General features: G+C 35.8%; 1 protein-coding gene across 1 annotated transcript; it reads right to left on the bottom strand.

Moving 5' to 3' along the window:
• Window positions 1-10243: 10243 nt before the first annotated feature.
• LOC146944750 (cysteine proteinase inhibitor 1-like) lies at window positions 10244-10785 on the bottom strand. Its single transcript, XM_085743105.1, has one exon. The coding sequence runs from the start codon at window positions 10714-10716 to the stop codon at window positions 10354-10356; it is 363 nt and encodes a 120-aa protein (XP_085599231.1). The 5' UTR covers window positions 10717-10785; the 3' UTR covers window positions 10244-10353.
• Between the last annotated feature and the right edge of the window lie 5912 nt (window positions 10786-16697).

Below are 16697 nucleotides of genomic sequence, written 5' to 3'. Positions count from 1 at the left end.
CACTATAATAATAATGGGAATACAAATCTTCACCCTCAGGTGGACCTAACTATGTATCTCAATTTGTAGATACAACTCTCACAAATTGGCTCACTATATTTTTCTCTCACACTCTTATGAGGAACTCTCTATTTTTCTCTCAACTCTATGAGTGAGGATTTTTCTCTCTTTCTCTCAACACTCTGTGTGTTGAGGATTTCTTGTTGTTGTTGTGGTGTAATTGCTGCAATTGCCGTGTGCTATTTATAGGCTTAAGAAGCACTGTTGATTCATAATTAATAATTGCAAGTGGCAATTGCAAGTGGAGAAAACAAAGCAATTTGCAAATTGCCTTCTTTCTTTTAGCTGGCAATTCACGTGAAGTTTGAAACTTCAATCACTGGCTGGACCCCACATTTCTCCCCCTCCAGCCAAAGGGAAACTATCCTTCGATTAGTTTGGGGTTGCTGCCAAGCCTGCAGCTTCTTTACAAAACTCTATCTTCTCTTTTGGTAGAGCTTTTGTCATCATATCCGCTCCATTGTCATTGGTATGAATGTTCTCTATTCGCAGCAGTTTATTCTCCAACATATCACGTATCCAATGATACCTCACATCGATGTGTTTTGACCTTGAATGGTATGTCGAATTCTTGCTGAGGTGAATTGCACTTTGGCTATCACAATAGAGAACATAACTTTCTTGATTCTGGCCTAACTCTTGCAGGAACTTCTTCATCCACAGGACCTCCTTACAACCTTCAGTGATTGCGATGTATTCTGCTTCTGTGGTACTTAAAGCAACGCACTTTTGTAGTCGCGATTGCCATGAGACAGCTCCCCCTGCAAAAGTAATCAAATATCCGGATGTGGATTTTCTTGAATCTACATCTCCGGCCATATCAGCATCTACATAACCAGCGAGCATTTGATTTCCATTGCCAAAACATAAGCACTTTTTGGCAGTTCCTTTTAGATACCTCAGTATCCATTTCACAGCACTCCAGTGTTCTTTTCCTGGGTTTGATAGGAATCTACTCACGACTCCTACAGCATAACCGATGTCTGGCCTCGTGCAGACCATGGCGTACATAAGGCTACCCACAGCTGAAGAATAGGGCACCTTGCTCATTTCTTCTTTCTCTTGGTCATTCTCTGGACATTGTGTCTTACTGAGTTTCATATGACCAGGTAGCGGAACATGCACAGGTTTAGCATTATGCATGTTGAATCTTTCAAGAACTTTCTTGAGATAATCTTCTTGTGACATCCACAACATTCTTCTCGAACGATCTCTAATGATCTTCATTCCAAGAATCTTCTTCACTGCACCCAAATCCTTCATAGCAAAAGACTTGCTCAATGCTTTCTTGAGAGCATTTATCTTTGCCTTATCTTTTCCAACGATAAGCATATCATCAACATACAACAAAAGTATGATGGATTCTCCATTTTCATAGTTCTTCACAAACACGCAATGGTCTGCTGACGTCTTCGTGAAGTTGTGTTGGGTCATGAAGAGATCAAACTTCTTGTACCATTGTCTTGGAGCCTGCTTTAAGCCGTACAGACTTTTCTTCAAGCGACACACAAGGTGTTCTTTGCCTGGTTCAACGAAACCTTCAGGTTGTTCCATATAGATTTCTTCCTCTAGGTCTCCATGCAAGAATGCTGTTTTAACATCAAGTTGTTCTATCTCTAAGTCTAGTTTTGCAGCTAGACCAAGGATTGCTCTAATGGATGTCATCTTCACCACCAGTGAGAATATTTCTTCAAAATCAACGACTTTCTTTTGATGGCACCCCTTCACGACAATTCGTGCTTTGTATCTGGGGTTTGAGTTGTTCTCTTCAGACTTGAGCTTGAACACCCACTTATTTTTCAATGCCCTCTTTCCATCTGGTAATTTTACCAGGTCATACGTCTCATTCTCCTTTAAGGATTGCATCTCTTCTTCCATGGACCGCAACCATTTTTCCTTATTGGTTGTCTCTATGGCTTCCATGAAGCTTTGAGGTTCTCCTTCATCAGTGATGTTTACATATTCACCTGAGAAGTATCTTTTTGATGGTTGTCTAGATCTGGTCGATCTTCTCAATTGAGGTTCTTGTCCCATCTCAACATCATCATTATCATCAGCATCATCATCTGCCATCTGTTCTTCATGCATTGGTTGATTTTGGTCTCTCTGATCAGGCTCCTCCATTTGATTGGGTTCTGTTAGCTGATCACGATCATAATTCATTTGAGGAGTCTCTCCCCCTGAATTGTTTACCACAATAGTCTTTGGCTTTTTAGATTGAATGTCGTGGATTGTCTGATTTTCATAGAATATCACGTCTCTACTTCGAACCATCTTCTTAGTAGCAGGATCCCATAATCTAAAGCCAAGTTCATCTTTTGGTGAACCAAGGTATATGCACTCCTTCGTCTTAGCATCTAGCTTTGCTCTTTCATCTTTTGGAACATGCACAAATGCCCTGCATCCAAAGACTCTCAAATGACCATAGGAGGCTTTCTTTCCATACCATACTTCATCTGGTATCTCTCCATTTAAAGGTCTTGAAGGAGACAAATTTATCAAATCAACTGCAGTTCTCACTGCTTCACCCCAAAATGATTTGGGAAGTTTTGCTTGAGAAAGCATGCTTCTGACTTTCTCTGCAATCGTCCGGTTCATCCTTTCGGCTACTCCATTCATCTGAGGAGTCTTGGGAGGTACTTTCTCATGTCTTATTCCATGAGATTTACAGTAGGCTGCAAATGAGCCTATATACTCTCCACCGTTGTCTGTTCTTAAACATTTCAGTTTTCTTCCAGATGCCCGTTCTACAGAGGCATGAAATTCTTTGAAAACCTGAAGAACTTGATCTTTCGTCTTCAATGGATACACCCACACTTTTCTAGAGTGGTCGTCAATGAAGGTAACAAAGTATTGTGAGCCACCAAGGGACCTTTCAGATGTAGAGCAAACATCTGAATGAACAAGATCTAGGATATGTTTTCTTCTTCACAAGATTCCAGTGGTTGACCCTTGATGTTTGGAAGATGATTCTTAGCAAGAATCTCCAAACTTTTCTCGCTCATGTGGCCAAGTCGTTTGTGCCACAGTTCTTTGCTCATGTCTTGAGATACATTGATATCTCCCTTGTTTATCTTTCCCTGCATAACATACAGAGAGCCTTCATTTTTACCACGAGCAATGATCATGCTTCCTTTACTGAGCTTCCATCTACCAGCTCCAAATTGGTTTATCATACCAATATCATCTAACTTTCCTGTTGAGATAAGGTTTAGACGCATGTCTGGAACATGTCTAACCTCCTTCAACACGAGCTTAGAGCCATTATCTGTAACCAGAGTCACCTCGCCAATGCCAACAATCTTGCTTGTGACATCATTGCCCATCTTTACCATACCAAAGTCTCCTTTTTGATATAATGAGAAGAATTCTTCATGAGGGGTTACATGAAAGGATGCTCCTGAGTCAATTATCCAAATGCAGTCATTAGACGCTACATTTAGATAATTTTCATCTTCAACGAGAAAGAAATTCTCGTTAGTTGCTACGACTGCTGTCGTGGTTCCATCTTCTTTCTTCTTTGGATCGATTATATCAGGATGGATCGTTCCAGCCTGTTGATCTCTCTTGAAGAATCTGCACTCAAACTTTTTATGGCCCGGTTTGCCACAGTAATAACAACTTAGTTTAGTGTGAGTCTTTGATCTGCCTCGTGATTTTTCACGACCACCTTTTTGACGGTTCTTGCTCCTTCCTCTATTGTCAACGACGTTGGCTTCGAACTGATTGTTCAAGCCTCTTTCCCTTCGTCTTGACTCTTCATTTAACAGGCAGTCAGTGACTGAATCCATGCTAAGTTTTCCATCTGGAGCAGAATTGCTGAGAGTGACAACTAGAGTGTCCCAACTTTCAGGTAAGGAACTGAGAAGTAGAAGTGTTTGCAACTCGTCATCTATCTTCATTTCTGTTTTTGTCAGTTGATTTACAATACCTTTGAAGGTATTTAGATGCTCGATCATGTTTTGACCGTCTGAGTATTCTAACTTCACCAGTCTTCTAACAAGGTGTGCTTTGTTTCTGGGCGTCTTCTTTTGAATCAACGATTCAAGCTTCGTCCATAACTCATACGCATTGGTATAAGTTGATACATGCTCGAACAAGCTTCGATCAATGTATTTTCGGATCATAGCCACTGTCTTCCGATTCTCCGTCTCCCATTCCGTAGCGGTCTTCTTCTCGGGTTTATCTTTTTGGGTGATTGGCTCATGGAAGTCTTTGCAATACAAGTGGTCTTCCATCATTGGCTTCCAATATGTATAGTTGTCAGCCGTTAGCTTGAACATATCACCATCATGGCTGATTGAACCATCCATCTTGAGTTACACAGGAAATAATTTCTTTAACCAGTGTCACTAGTATCGTATACTAGAAAAAATGAGTTTGTGAATAGTGCACCAGGAAAATTCCCAGGTAAGAGAGGTGGGTCAATAGACACACTTAAATACCAAGTCTTTCCTTGCCAGAACTTTCCTAGACATGCAATATATCACTACCTCACTTTATATCTAGCGACAAGAAATTTCTTTTCTGATGTGGAAGATCAAACAATGTTGCAGCCACAGAGCATACTAAGAATTATCTTGCAGATACAACACCTCAGAGTCCCAGAGCAACGAGTGCTCTGATACCACTGTTGGGAAATGCCTGCATAATTTCCCTCCTCCGTGAACTCAAAATAGGCACTTTAGCGGAAACGTAAAATGACACACAACAAATTTTTAGCGTGGAAAACCTTCTCAATGTGAGTAAGGAAAAACCACGGGACCCGTAGGCCTCTTAAATCTCCACTATAATAATAATGGGAATACAAATCTTCACCCTCAGGTGGACCTAACTATGTATCTCAATTTGTAGATACAACTCTCACAAATTGGCTCACTATATTTTTCTCTCACACTCTTATGAGGAACTCTCTATTTTTCTCTCAACTCTATGAGTGAGGATTTTTCTCTCTTTCTCTCAACACTCTGTGTTGAGGATTTCTTGTTGTTGTTGTGGTGTAATTGCTTCAATTGCCGTGTGCTATTTATAGGCTTAAGAAGCACTGTTGATTCATAATTAATAATTGCAAGTGGCAATTGCAAGTGGAGAAAACAAAGCAATTTGCAAATTGCCTTCTTTATTTTAGCTGGCAATTCACGTGAAGTTTGAAACTTCAATCACTGGCTGGACCCCACACACAGCCACACACAATAAGAAAGTTCATGTAATCAATAAAAATAAGTTATGACTTGCGAGTCATGCTAACTCATGTCTTTTAAAAATCTAAAAAAAGAATTGAAATATAAATTTATATTAAAAAAATATATATAAATTTTTAAACTTTAAAATATTGAATGTAAAATTTTCAATTTTAAACTTTACATTTATTGTTAGTTCAATGGGTGGATGTTAGAGAATAAACTTTGTTGGCTTGAGTTAAATTTCGAGCTAAGCTACTAAATTAGTTTACTGCATACTAATAACAAATTAGTTTATTTTTTTTAAGGACAAGAAACATAACAAGCTTCTAACTTACTCCTAACTTAAAGTTAACAAACATACAACAAATTATGTTGAATTAAGAATACCCGTTTTGAATTTTTAGCAGGAGTTAACTAGTGAACGTGAATGTTATGTCCAATTGGTTGGAACATATAATCGCTTCAATTAGGTCTCCTGATGGTATTCTCCCTGCACTGGAGGATAAATGGACGATCATGCGCCAAATAAGAGATTTCTCATTATACATAATATAAACATGTGGTAGTTCTACTATCAATCACACAAGGTTAAGAGAAAGTGTGAAGAAAGTAAGATGATTTGTTTAGTTGTTTGGTATTAGTGAAAGTGATAATAAAGTGGAAGGAAAGAAAGATGTATATTTATTAAATGTCATAAATACCCTTATGTTAAATGTAATATTTTAATATTTATTTATATGATAGATACACGTAAATTCACTAATATATATTCTTTTCTATGATATATAATAATAATAATAATAATAATAATAATAATAATAATAATAATAATAATAATAATAATAATAATAATAATATAAAAAATAACAAGTGATTGGCATAGATCTAGTGCAGCAGTGATAAATGTTTGAGAAGGAAGTTAATGAAAAAAAATATAATGCACGTGAACAATTTCAAAGGCAAGGGTAATTTTGTCTTTCTATTGGACTACAAACCCATCCTCAGCTTTCTTCGCATTTTTGAGCGGAAAGCATCTGGTGCGTGGACCCCAGCTAAGCCATTCTTTCCTTGCTCTATCAGAGGTGAACCAAACTATGGAAGCACACTTTCCCATAAACTTTCTTTCCTCTCCACTGTCTCCCCACTCACTTTCCTTTGAAACAAACAATACCTATGGGTGTGTTTGGTTGTGAGAAGAAAGTGAGAAGAGAGAAATAGGTGAGAGAGTATCAGAAGAGAGAAATAGAGTAGATTTGAGGGATTGTTTGATATAAGAGAAAGATAAAAGAAATTGGGAAGAGAGAAGTTTTGATTATATCTAAAAGTACAAAAATACCCTTGAGATAAAAAATCTTATAAAAATAATTTAATTAATTTAATCACTTGATATTATAATTTAGTGTAATTTAAATAACTAGATTAATTTAACTATCTATTATATTACTTATTAATTATTAGTTTAAATAATTTAGTTATTTCAATTATTAATTAATTTGACTAATTTAATGTGTAATAAAAAAAAAATGAACTCGCGTAGCTTCAAAAGAAAAGAAAATGAACTCACGACTTAAAAAAAATAAGAAATGAACTCACACCTTGAAGAAAAAAAATGAACTCCACAGGTACGAAAAAAAGGAAGAAAAAACACTCGATACTCACCCACCCTCGTACGTAAGCTTCTTTTATTAACAAAAAAATCTATCGGAGGAAAGAAATTAAATTAGAGAAAATCTATCAGAACAATTTAAGAAATTAAATTAGAGAACAATTTGGTAATTAAATAGGAGAAATATCTGGAATTAAAGTTTCACGGGGATACAGTCTTTAAATTTTCTGCAATTTTGTGGAGTTTGAAACAAGGTAGAAGACAAGGGCAAATATGGAATTTTGAAAAAAATACCCCTTTCTCAGCTATTTCTTCGCTCCTGTGAAGAGAAATAAAAAACATGTAGGTCCCACGTATTTTAACTCTCTCTCCCCTATTTCTTTGGTTTCCAAACAAAAGAAATTACCAACTTCTCTTCTATCTCTCTCCACTCAACTTCTCTCTCCCCTATTTCTTCTCTTCCAAACACAGTGTAAAAGTTGAAGTTGATAACTTTAAAATTGATTATTGTAGTATAGACTTTGAAATTGATGACAATGAGTAAATTTCTCTCTTCCTCAAAAACTCCTTGTAGTTTTAGTAATTAGTAAATGGACTATTCAAGATTCACTTAGGTACCACCATACCTCTACGAGGCCAACCTCAATCAACTATATATAGAAATCATTTTGCATCCTCCACATTTTTAATTAAATTTAATTTCCCAAAACAATTTATTAAAACTCAATTTTCTCCACTACAAAATCAAACATACATTAACTCAATTCTAGACAGGGGCGGATGCATGTTGGAGCTATGTGGGACTATACCTCCACATGCTTTTCCCTATTTTTTTATTTTTAGTAGATAACACGCACGGTAGCAACTGCAAGTGTTGAACATGTTTTTTCAGCTATGAAAGTTGTGAAGAGTAACCTATGTAATAAAATGAGTAATCAGTGGTTAAGAGATGCTCTATTAACAATTAGCAATGATGTCATTTTATCTCATTTTCAACAAATGGATATGAGATGATTTTCATTTTTTTTTGAACAACAAATTTTATTAAACAACCTGATCTCTGCTCAAGACGAACAGAGACCGGTGAATCTGAGAATACAAACAAAAGACGACGTACATAGGCGGAACATCCGAAAACAAACACCCTAAAAACCCCCTTGAGGACAACACCACCAAAATACATGTAACCACCTAAAAAGAGACTCCTTCACGAAAACGACCACTGTAAAACGATATCGAACACCACCCGTCGTTACTACTCACCCCCAAAGAAAAACATCCCTCAAAATAAACTCCAAATCCTGAACACCAAAGCTGAGCCACATCCGAAAAGCTCTTATCCGAAAGATCATTCAGCTTCCACCACCTCTCGACCTCTGATCCACCGAAAGAAACCATAAACAGCCCAAAACCAAAACTGATCCAAAGAACTGACTCCCGATCTCGAATCAAAAGTGATCGGCCCACCAAACTTTAAGACCAAATCAGAAGAGCACCCCTCACCTCCGGTACACCAGAGAAACATCAAATCACGCCAAACAAGATTGTAGCTAGTCATCGACTCCCGATCTCGAGGCAAAAGTAATGTCGTTTGCTATACTTTTTGTGTACTGGTTGCCGGTGGTGCAAACAACAAACAGATCATAAGGAAAAAGCTCAACACATCGGGACACGCTTCCTCCAAGCACCCTTAAACCCCTTAACAACCCAAAAAATGCAAACAAGAGCTAGTTACGACGAACAATGACCCGAATAACAGAGGCAGCCTCGAGAAGAAATCACCCTTAACAACACACCCACCTCCTCACCTAAACAACTCCAACCACCCCGTTAAATAGCTCCTGTCCACAAACCGCTCCGACCCCAACTCCGAAGCACCACGACCACTGGCGCGAACAACCACAACCACCACGATCCTTACGACGACAAACGATCCGGGAGTCCGTTGAAGGAGGATTAATCGTGAATGAAAGAGATGTCACCACACCTAAAACCGCCAGAAACGGGTCACACATATCGGTACCACACATCATCCCCTCGACACCACACATTTGTCACCACCACCGACTACCCCGTCAACACCTACACACCCACCAACAGCCAACACATCTACCTTCGCCGGAAACGGACCACTAAAATCTGCACCACACATCACCACCACCGCATCACCACCGCCACACATCTCCACCACCACAACAACCTGCATCCAAAACCATCGCAACATCACCACCACCGCAGCCTCACCACCTCTAAAATGATATGTCACCACCACAAAAACCACCCAAAAACAACCTTTGTTACCACCTCTTCACCACCACACAAACATAACACACGACACACATCAGAGGAGGTTGTCGGCGTAGCTGCCAGCTGCGACTACAAGGTGAGTCTGAATCAAAGATCTGGAGCAGATCAGAACAAGCGAATACGAACCCGGACAACGAACCAAAGAAAAAGAACCAGAGAGGATGAAGGTGGTGGTGCTGTTCAGAGTAACCACGGCAGAAACCACCACAACCTAACACCTTGCGTCAATCAAAAAGGAAAACGACGCCGAAACGCGGAAAGGAAAGGAAAGCAGCGAACAGTTAGAGGAAGAGTAACGAAACAGATCCAAAAACCTCCAAAACCAACGACGGAGAGACCGCCGACAATCTGGAGGTGAGGTGGTGTGGAGGGCCACGCCGCTCATCACACCACCGTCTAGCTGCTCTACATTTTGAAACAAATGATTGGATTTGAGGGGGTAGGCGGTGCTCTGCTTAGAGAGAAATCAGAGGGTATTGTGTTTTAGAGAGAGAGATGATTTTCATTGTAATGTATTGTATCAAACAATGCGGTAATAATATTTGTCGATTAAAAAAAATTGTTTGTATTATTATTTATTTGAAATTTTAGCTCCACATATACCTAAAGTCTGGATCCGCCCCTGTTTCTAGAGCACAATTTTTTCATCTTCCACGAACTTCCCTGCTTTTGTTCCCTTCCACTTGAAAAAAAAAAAAAAAAAACCATTTTCTATGTTCAGTTTGAATTAACAGATAGTACATTCATTTCAAAATCTCAAACACAGATATCACAAAACAACAAATTTCTTAGGGTGTATTTGGGAAGAGGGTTTAGGAGGGGAAGGGAAGAGAGAACTCATTTTTATTTTTTAAATTACGAACAATGTAAAATGTCTTTTTAAGATAAATTAAGTGTTTTTGAAGTATTATATGATCATTTATCATGTTGTTAATTCAATTTTTTGAAAATTATTTTATAATGTCTTTAAATTAAAAAAGAAATGTAAGCTCTCCCCTCCCTTCCCCTCCTAAACCCTCTTCTCAAACACACCCTTAAGAAATAAAAACCGCAAATGTCAGAAAATAGAACTCAACACACAAACATATACATAATCATAGATTTAGCCTCATCTTGCTAAATCAAAACCTTATTATAAACATATATATTAGATACAGTACAATTCATGATAATAATAGAACAAACAACATCACATAATTAAGCAACAGGTTTAAACGAAGTAAGATTCTTCAAATGAAGCCAAGGTTTCTCCCAAACACGTGCTTCATAATTCTTCGTCACAGAAACATCTTTCGCAGCCAACACAAGACGGTAATTCGTACCAGAAACCACTTGTGTCTCACCTTTGATCACTTTCACGAAACTCAGTTTCGAACCAGATTGTTTCCCGTACTCTGTCACTGCGAATTTCGCGATCTCAACCACCTGTGGGTCTTTCACGTTCTTGATTGGGGTCCACCCACCGACAAGAGCATCCTTCTTCAAACCATTGGAAACGGTAAAGACCGACACAACAGATAGAAAGAGAAGAACAAAGATTGCACCGTTGTGAAGTTTCATTGGTAACAACAATAAAAATTGATGGTTTTGTTTCTTTTAATTCAAGATTTGGTTATGAAATTTCTAATTATTTTGTAAGATGATATGGTTGTGGCTATTTATAAGGCGTGAGTTATGGGGCTTCTTAGATTTGATAGGTACGTGTCGGGTTTGACGGATTTGCCCCTGGATATTATTTGGAATAATTACGCGTTTTCGTGCTAAATTCTGTTATAATTTTACAAATCCGTGAGTGGGATGTACTTAAGTTATTGGATCATGATGGCTTTCTGTCTAAGCAAAGAAAAAATCCTGATTGGAATATTGGATGGCGTTAATTAACTATTTAAATAAGAAAATCCACTTACTTTCCACAAAAGGACAAATAAGGAAATTTGGTTCATAACTATTCTCTCGTTTTTATCCCAAGTGTCAAACTTATTTTTCTTTTTCTTTTCAATTTTGGTTAGTCACGAGGCCTATCTATAAGAGAAATGATATTTTGACAACCACTTTTTGACAATTTTTGGACAACTTTCTCTCTCATACTCACATGATGTTGTTATCCTCTCTCTTCATTTTTCTCTCTCCATTGTTTTTGACCAATAAGAAATGATAAAAACAAGGTTGTCAACAAAGTTGTCATCAAATGAATGTCAAAATATCATTACTCATCTATAATTTCACCGTGAATAAGGTATCTAGGTTCAAACTCTGCTCTGTATGTATTATATTACTCCCTCCGTTTTAAAATGAGTGTCGCTTTAGTAAAAAAAAATTGTTTTAAAATGAATGTCGTTTTACATTTCCAATACAACTTTAATTTTTTTCTTCCAACTTTACCCTCTCCAACTTTTCTCTCACACAATTTTCAATGCAACTTTAAGTTTGTCTTTTTCTTATAAAGTAAGGGCAATTTAGTAAAAGTGTTATGTCTAATGATTATTTGATTTCATTCCTTAATCTGTGTGCAATGGCCTAAAACGACACTCATTTTAAAACGGAGAGAGTATACAATGTTCATATTAATGAAGTTAAGCTTACGAGGACATAAATATTTTAGTATTAATAAGCTATTTTATTATACAAATCAATGCAATTAATTGATCATGTTTGAAAAAAAATCTTAAACAACATGTAAATAAAACAGGTGAGTTTGTAAGACTTGACTCAAACTATAATGTTGAATTTGTTTACCAGTCACGTTCACTCGAGTTTGAATTCAAGACTTTGTAAATGTGTGTGTGCGAGTTTTAGGCGGTCATTGCTACTTCATCCATGAATAAAAAAATGGATGGAACATAAAACAAGAATACATTAATCCCTTAATCATTGAATGTTTGAGATGTTTGCATTTTGTTACTCTCTCTCTCTCTCTCTCTCTCTCTCTCTCTCCCTCTCTCTCTCTCCCTCTCCCTCCCTCCCTCCCTCCCTAGTAAAGACATTCGTACAAATCTGTATAATACATAAAAAGAAATACAACACAACAACTAAATTCATAGCATAAAATGACAAAATGCTTATGAATGTGACAATATATACTCCTTGAATTTGTAATGTTGATGTACAAGTCATTAATCGAGCCAACAATGGATCAAAGTTGATCACACAATATAAAATGACCCATAAAAGGATCTATGTCTACCTCGATCAATCAAGAAAATTGCTTTTTTGACAATGAAAACTTCCTATTGACACAAGTAAAATAGTAAAATGCCCCCAGCGGCAGTTAATTACCGTTCTACAAATCGGCGGTAGTTAACTACCACTGGGGCCTAGCGGTAGTTAACTACCGCTGAATTCCTTTCTTCAATTTATTGGTGTACGTTCTCTCCATCTATTTCTGTCTTTTTTTCACTTTGTCTTTCCATGTCATTTCCCTTTTGCTATCTTACAGCCCCATCCTCCCTTTTGCCATCATTGATATCTTTGTGAAGCTTGCTCAAGAATCACAAGAAGCCAACAATCACTTCAAGGGAAATTCAAACTGCTGTCAGACTTGTTCTTCCTGGTGCCATTGATAATAATATGGACCTCACTTCCCATTCCCCCTACTCAAAACCACCATCACCTTTCTTCTCTTTTCACTAGTCTCAAAAACCATGAGCTACTCAACCTTCCAAACACACACTCCTGAAAATACTGATGAAGGAAACAAAGAATTCAGTTTCTGGACTTCACCAAATACCATCATAACATCTTCTGAAAAATGTGATTGTCATAATATTCAACTTGGAGGCAATGAAACACAAGAGCTCAATAGCCACCATCTATGTTCAATAGTTTCAGAACCTTCAATTTTGTTTAATAGTGGAATTTAATGCAATCAGACTTAAAATGTTTTTATTGTTCAATTTGGTTGATTTTGAGCAAGCTTCTCCAGCTGTTGTTAACAAGTAAAATACTAAAATACAGTAACCATTGCTTTCAGATGAGGAGGAGAGAGAAAGAGAATGAAAAGATGTGCAGAAAAGCAATTTCCAGCGGTAGTTAACTACCGCTGAGGGCCAGCGGCAGTTAACTACCGGCGATTTGCAGAGCGGTTGTTAACAACCGCTGGGGGCATTTTAGTATTTTACTTGTGTCAATAGGAAACTTTCATTGTCGGAAAAGCAATTCTCATCAATCAAATACACACTCAAGTAACTCATATCTCGATATGACCCAAACGGTCACTTGGGTAAAGAGAATCACTAACAAACGGATAAGTAAAGTACACCCTTATAGTGCAAAACAAGTTCTACCATGGTAGTCCTCGACAATTTGGAGTCCCCGTCATAATCTTGACAGCTTTCGTTTATAAAGAATTGAAGAAGAAGAAAAACTAACACCATTTATAATGACAAACAACTAAATTGTGGTTAAATATATGAGTAATGGTTCAAATATGACTTTTACCTACACACAAATGCATGATTGACATCAAAATTGTTGATAAAGATATTAAATCAATTTTTTTTTTAGCTAAAATGATTTCAAAGAAATCTATCATATGCATCTATAATTACCATTAATATTATCGTACTTTTAAATTTGTACAACTAGTGACAAAATGACAACAGTATATATTTTCTAAGGTAAGAAAATGTCGTCCTCCAACGCCTTGGTCATTGGTCAAAAACGAACTTAAAAAATTGCCGTTGGATTTGAAGAGCTGGTGGTAACAAAACAAATGAAATTATTTGGGTAGCTGGATATGAATGATGAATAGATTTGGCAGACACGGATCAAAACGCAAAACTATGCGCGCTAAGGAAATAAATGACGTGAACCTTATCTTATATAAAAATAGTGTAAATTTGAATGAAATCTATGTGATGTATTCTAGTCCACAAGTGAACATGAAGATGCATCCAATTCCACATCCCGTGATAAAGACATTTAGGACCCAAGCCTCCACATTGCTTCAAAGATATGTCTACAATTATTGATATTTTAAATTGATTTATAAGACTAGTTCTCTCTTAATTTAAGGTTTTGTTATTGTAATTGCCCAAGGAATTTGGTGCTTAGCAGATTATTTGATCAACTGATTAACCATTTGGTAAGATGATTATATGATCATAAATAACCCACACCGATAACAATGATTCTCTTATTTCATCAAGTGATTATATCGAGAAAGAGATTTATTTATTTTTGATTGTGAGAAAGAGATTTATTTATCAGTTGTGAGTTCGTAGATTAATCTAAAGAGTGCATATAGTGTTACTCATGTTTTGAATTGGCCAATGCGTCATTTGATTGCATTAGGTAATATTTAAATAAAAAAATATTTTTGTAACTTAGGACTCGTGAACTTAACTCAGTTGGTATGGACAAATGCATAATATATGTAAGGTCCGGGGATCGAATCCGGCCACCACCAAAAAAAAGAAAACACTGGAATCATGTATACCAATACTATAAAGTTAGAATCCGAAGACACCGTAGGGATCGACATTTGAAAGTAACTTTTTCATCCTAACTTAGGACTCCTTATAAAGTTAGAATCCGAAGACACCGTAGGGATCGACATTTGAAAGTAACTTTTTCATCCTAAAAGACACCGTAGGGATCGACATTTGAAAGTAACTTTTTCATCCTAACTTAGGACTCCTTATAAAGTTAGAATCCGAAGACACCGTAGGGATCGACATTTGAAAGTAACTTTTTCATCCTAACTTAGGACTCCTAATATTGTTCGTACAATTCAATTAGTTTCAAAAAAAATTCATCCTTCTCTCACGGTGAAAGTAACTTTTCATCACTTTCAAAGTTAATTTTTTTTCCACCTTTCCGTTTATAAATTTAATTTTCAGTTTAGGCTGTGTTTGGTAACAACAAAAAGCTAGCTTATAGCTTCTTGAATTAGCTTATAAGCTTGTTGGATCAAAATGTGACGTGTTTGGTAACAAGCTTTTCTCGTGAGCTTATAGCTTTTTTTGAAAAGCTATTTCAAGTAGCTTTTGAGCTTGTAGCTTATAGCTTCTTATAATTTTTTCCAATTATAACCTTGTTAATTTAATTTTATTATTTTTAAATTAAAAAAATAACCACCCATGTTCCCACGTTTTAAGGCTTACTGCCACTAAAACCTCACAGTTTATTGCAAGTCACGACATGGTATATATAGTTTTCTAAATTTTGTTGTTCACTTTTTTTAGGACCTTGCTTTTAATTCATATAAGATTGAATGTTAAAAAAATATATAATAAATAAATAGTGAAACAAATTTAGTTAAATAAAATTCGTTAAAAAATAAAATTTGTCGAATAAAAAATGTCAATTAATTCATAAAGCACATTTATCATGTGAAGATGAAAATAATTTCAAATAAATTTGAGTAGTTAAAAAAAAATACATTAAGTAAAAAAATTTATATATATAATTTATAAAAAGTAAATAAATAAACATGTCCTTTTATGTCATTTTATACTTATCAGCCACTTCAACAGCTAATTTTACCAAACACATTATTTTTAATAAGCGGGCTTTCCAGCTATAAGCTATCAGCTATCAGTCATCAGCTATAAGTTAGCTTTTCAGCTATCAACTAGCTTATCAGCTATCAGCTAGCTTATAGCTTCTTTTTACCAAACAGAGCCTTAGTGGTTGTGTTGAAAAAGCTAAATCTTGTGAGAAACTGATTTATGCTCTGTTTGGTAAGCCACCAAATGAGCTTATAGCTTATAGCTTATAGCTTATAAGCTCGTTTGACAAAAAAAGCTCTGTTTGGTAACGATCTTTTACCACGAGCTTATAGCTTATTTCACGAATTTCCACGAGCTTATAAGCTATTTTTCAGAAGCTACTTCAAGTAGCGTTTGAGCTTATAGCTTATAGCTTTTCATGTTTTATTCCATTTATACCCTTACCACTTTAACTAAAACCCATGTTTACCCTTAATAATTAATTTATTATAATTTAAAACAAATTTTTTTTATCCTTCGTTTATACGTGTTTTACCCATGCTTCCTTTATAGCTTCGTTTAATTTAAACCCATGCTTATAGCTTCGCTTATAGCTTTTTACCCATGCTTTTTATCCTTCGTTCTTTTTAACAAATTTTTTTAATCATATGAATTGATTATTTTTTATTTTATTCTTAAAATAAATTTGTAAACTTTAGTTTTTTTTATTAATGTATAATAATTGGAAACTGAATCGAAATAAAAATAAATTTTTACCGAAAAACAATAATTTAATAATATATAAACATTTATTAAATTTAAAATATTTAAATTATCAAATATCTTAAATATTAATTTATAGTAGTATAAATTTTATATGAATTAATAATGTCCTTTTATGTAATTTTACATTTATCAGCTAGTTCAACCGCTATTTTTACCAAACACTTTAATTAGTTTATCAGCTAAAAGCTATCAGCTAACTTATAAGTTATCCGCTATTTTTACCAAACAGAGCCTTAATACAAAAAAATACTACTAGTACTTATAATCTAGAATAAATAACGGCTGAAATTTGAAGATGCAATTCATGCATGGGTAGGGGATGGA

The sequence above is a fragment of the Medicago sativa genome, chromosome 2 (assembly GCF_051527215.1).
Source record: "Medicago sativa cultivar Bolivia chromosome 2, Bolivia_mono, whole genome shotgun sequence".
NCBI lineage: Eukaryota > Viridiplantae > Streptophyta > Magnoliopsida > Fabales > Fabaceae > Medicago > Medicago sativa.
Note: the sequence above shows the minus strand (reverse complement) of the source record. Positions and strands in the feature narration are given on the sequence as shown.

Bases quoted from the DNA above. Each gene is read 5' to 3' on its own strand.
- LOC146944750 (XM_085743105.1), bottom strand. From the start codon at position 10,716: ATGAAACTTCACAACGGTGCAATCTTTGTTCTTCTCTTTCTATCTGTT.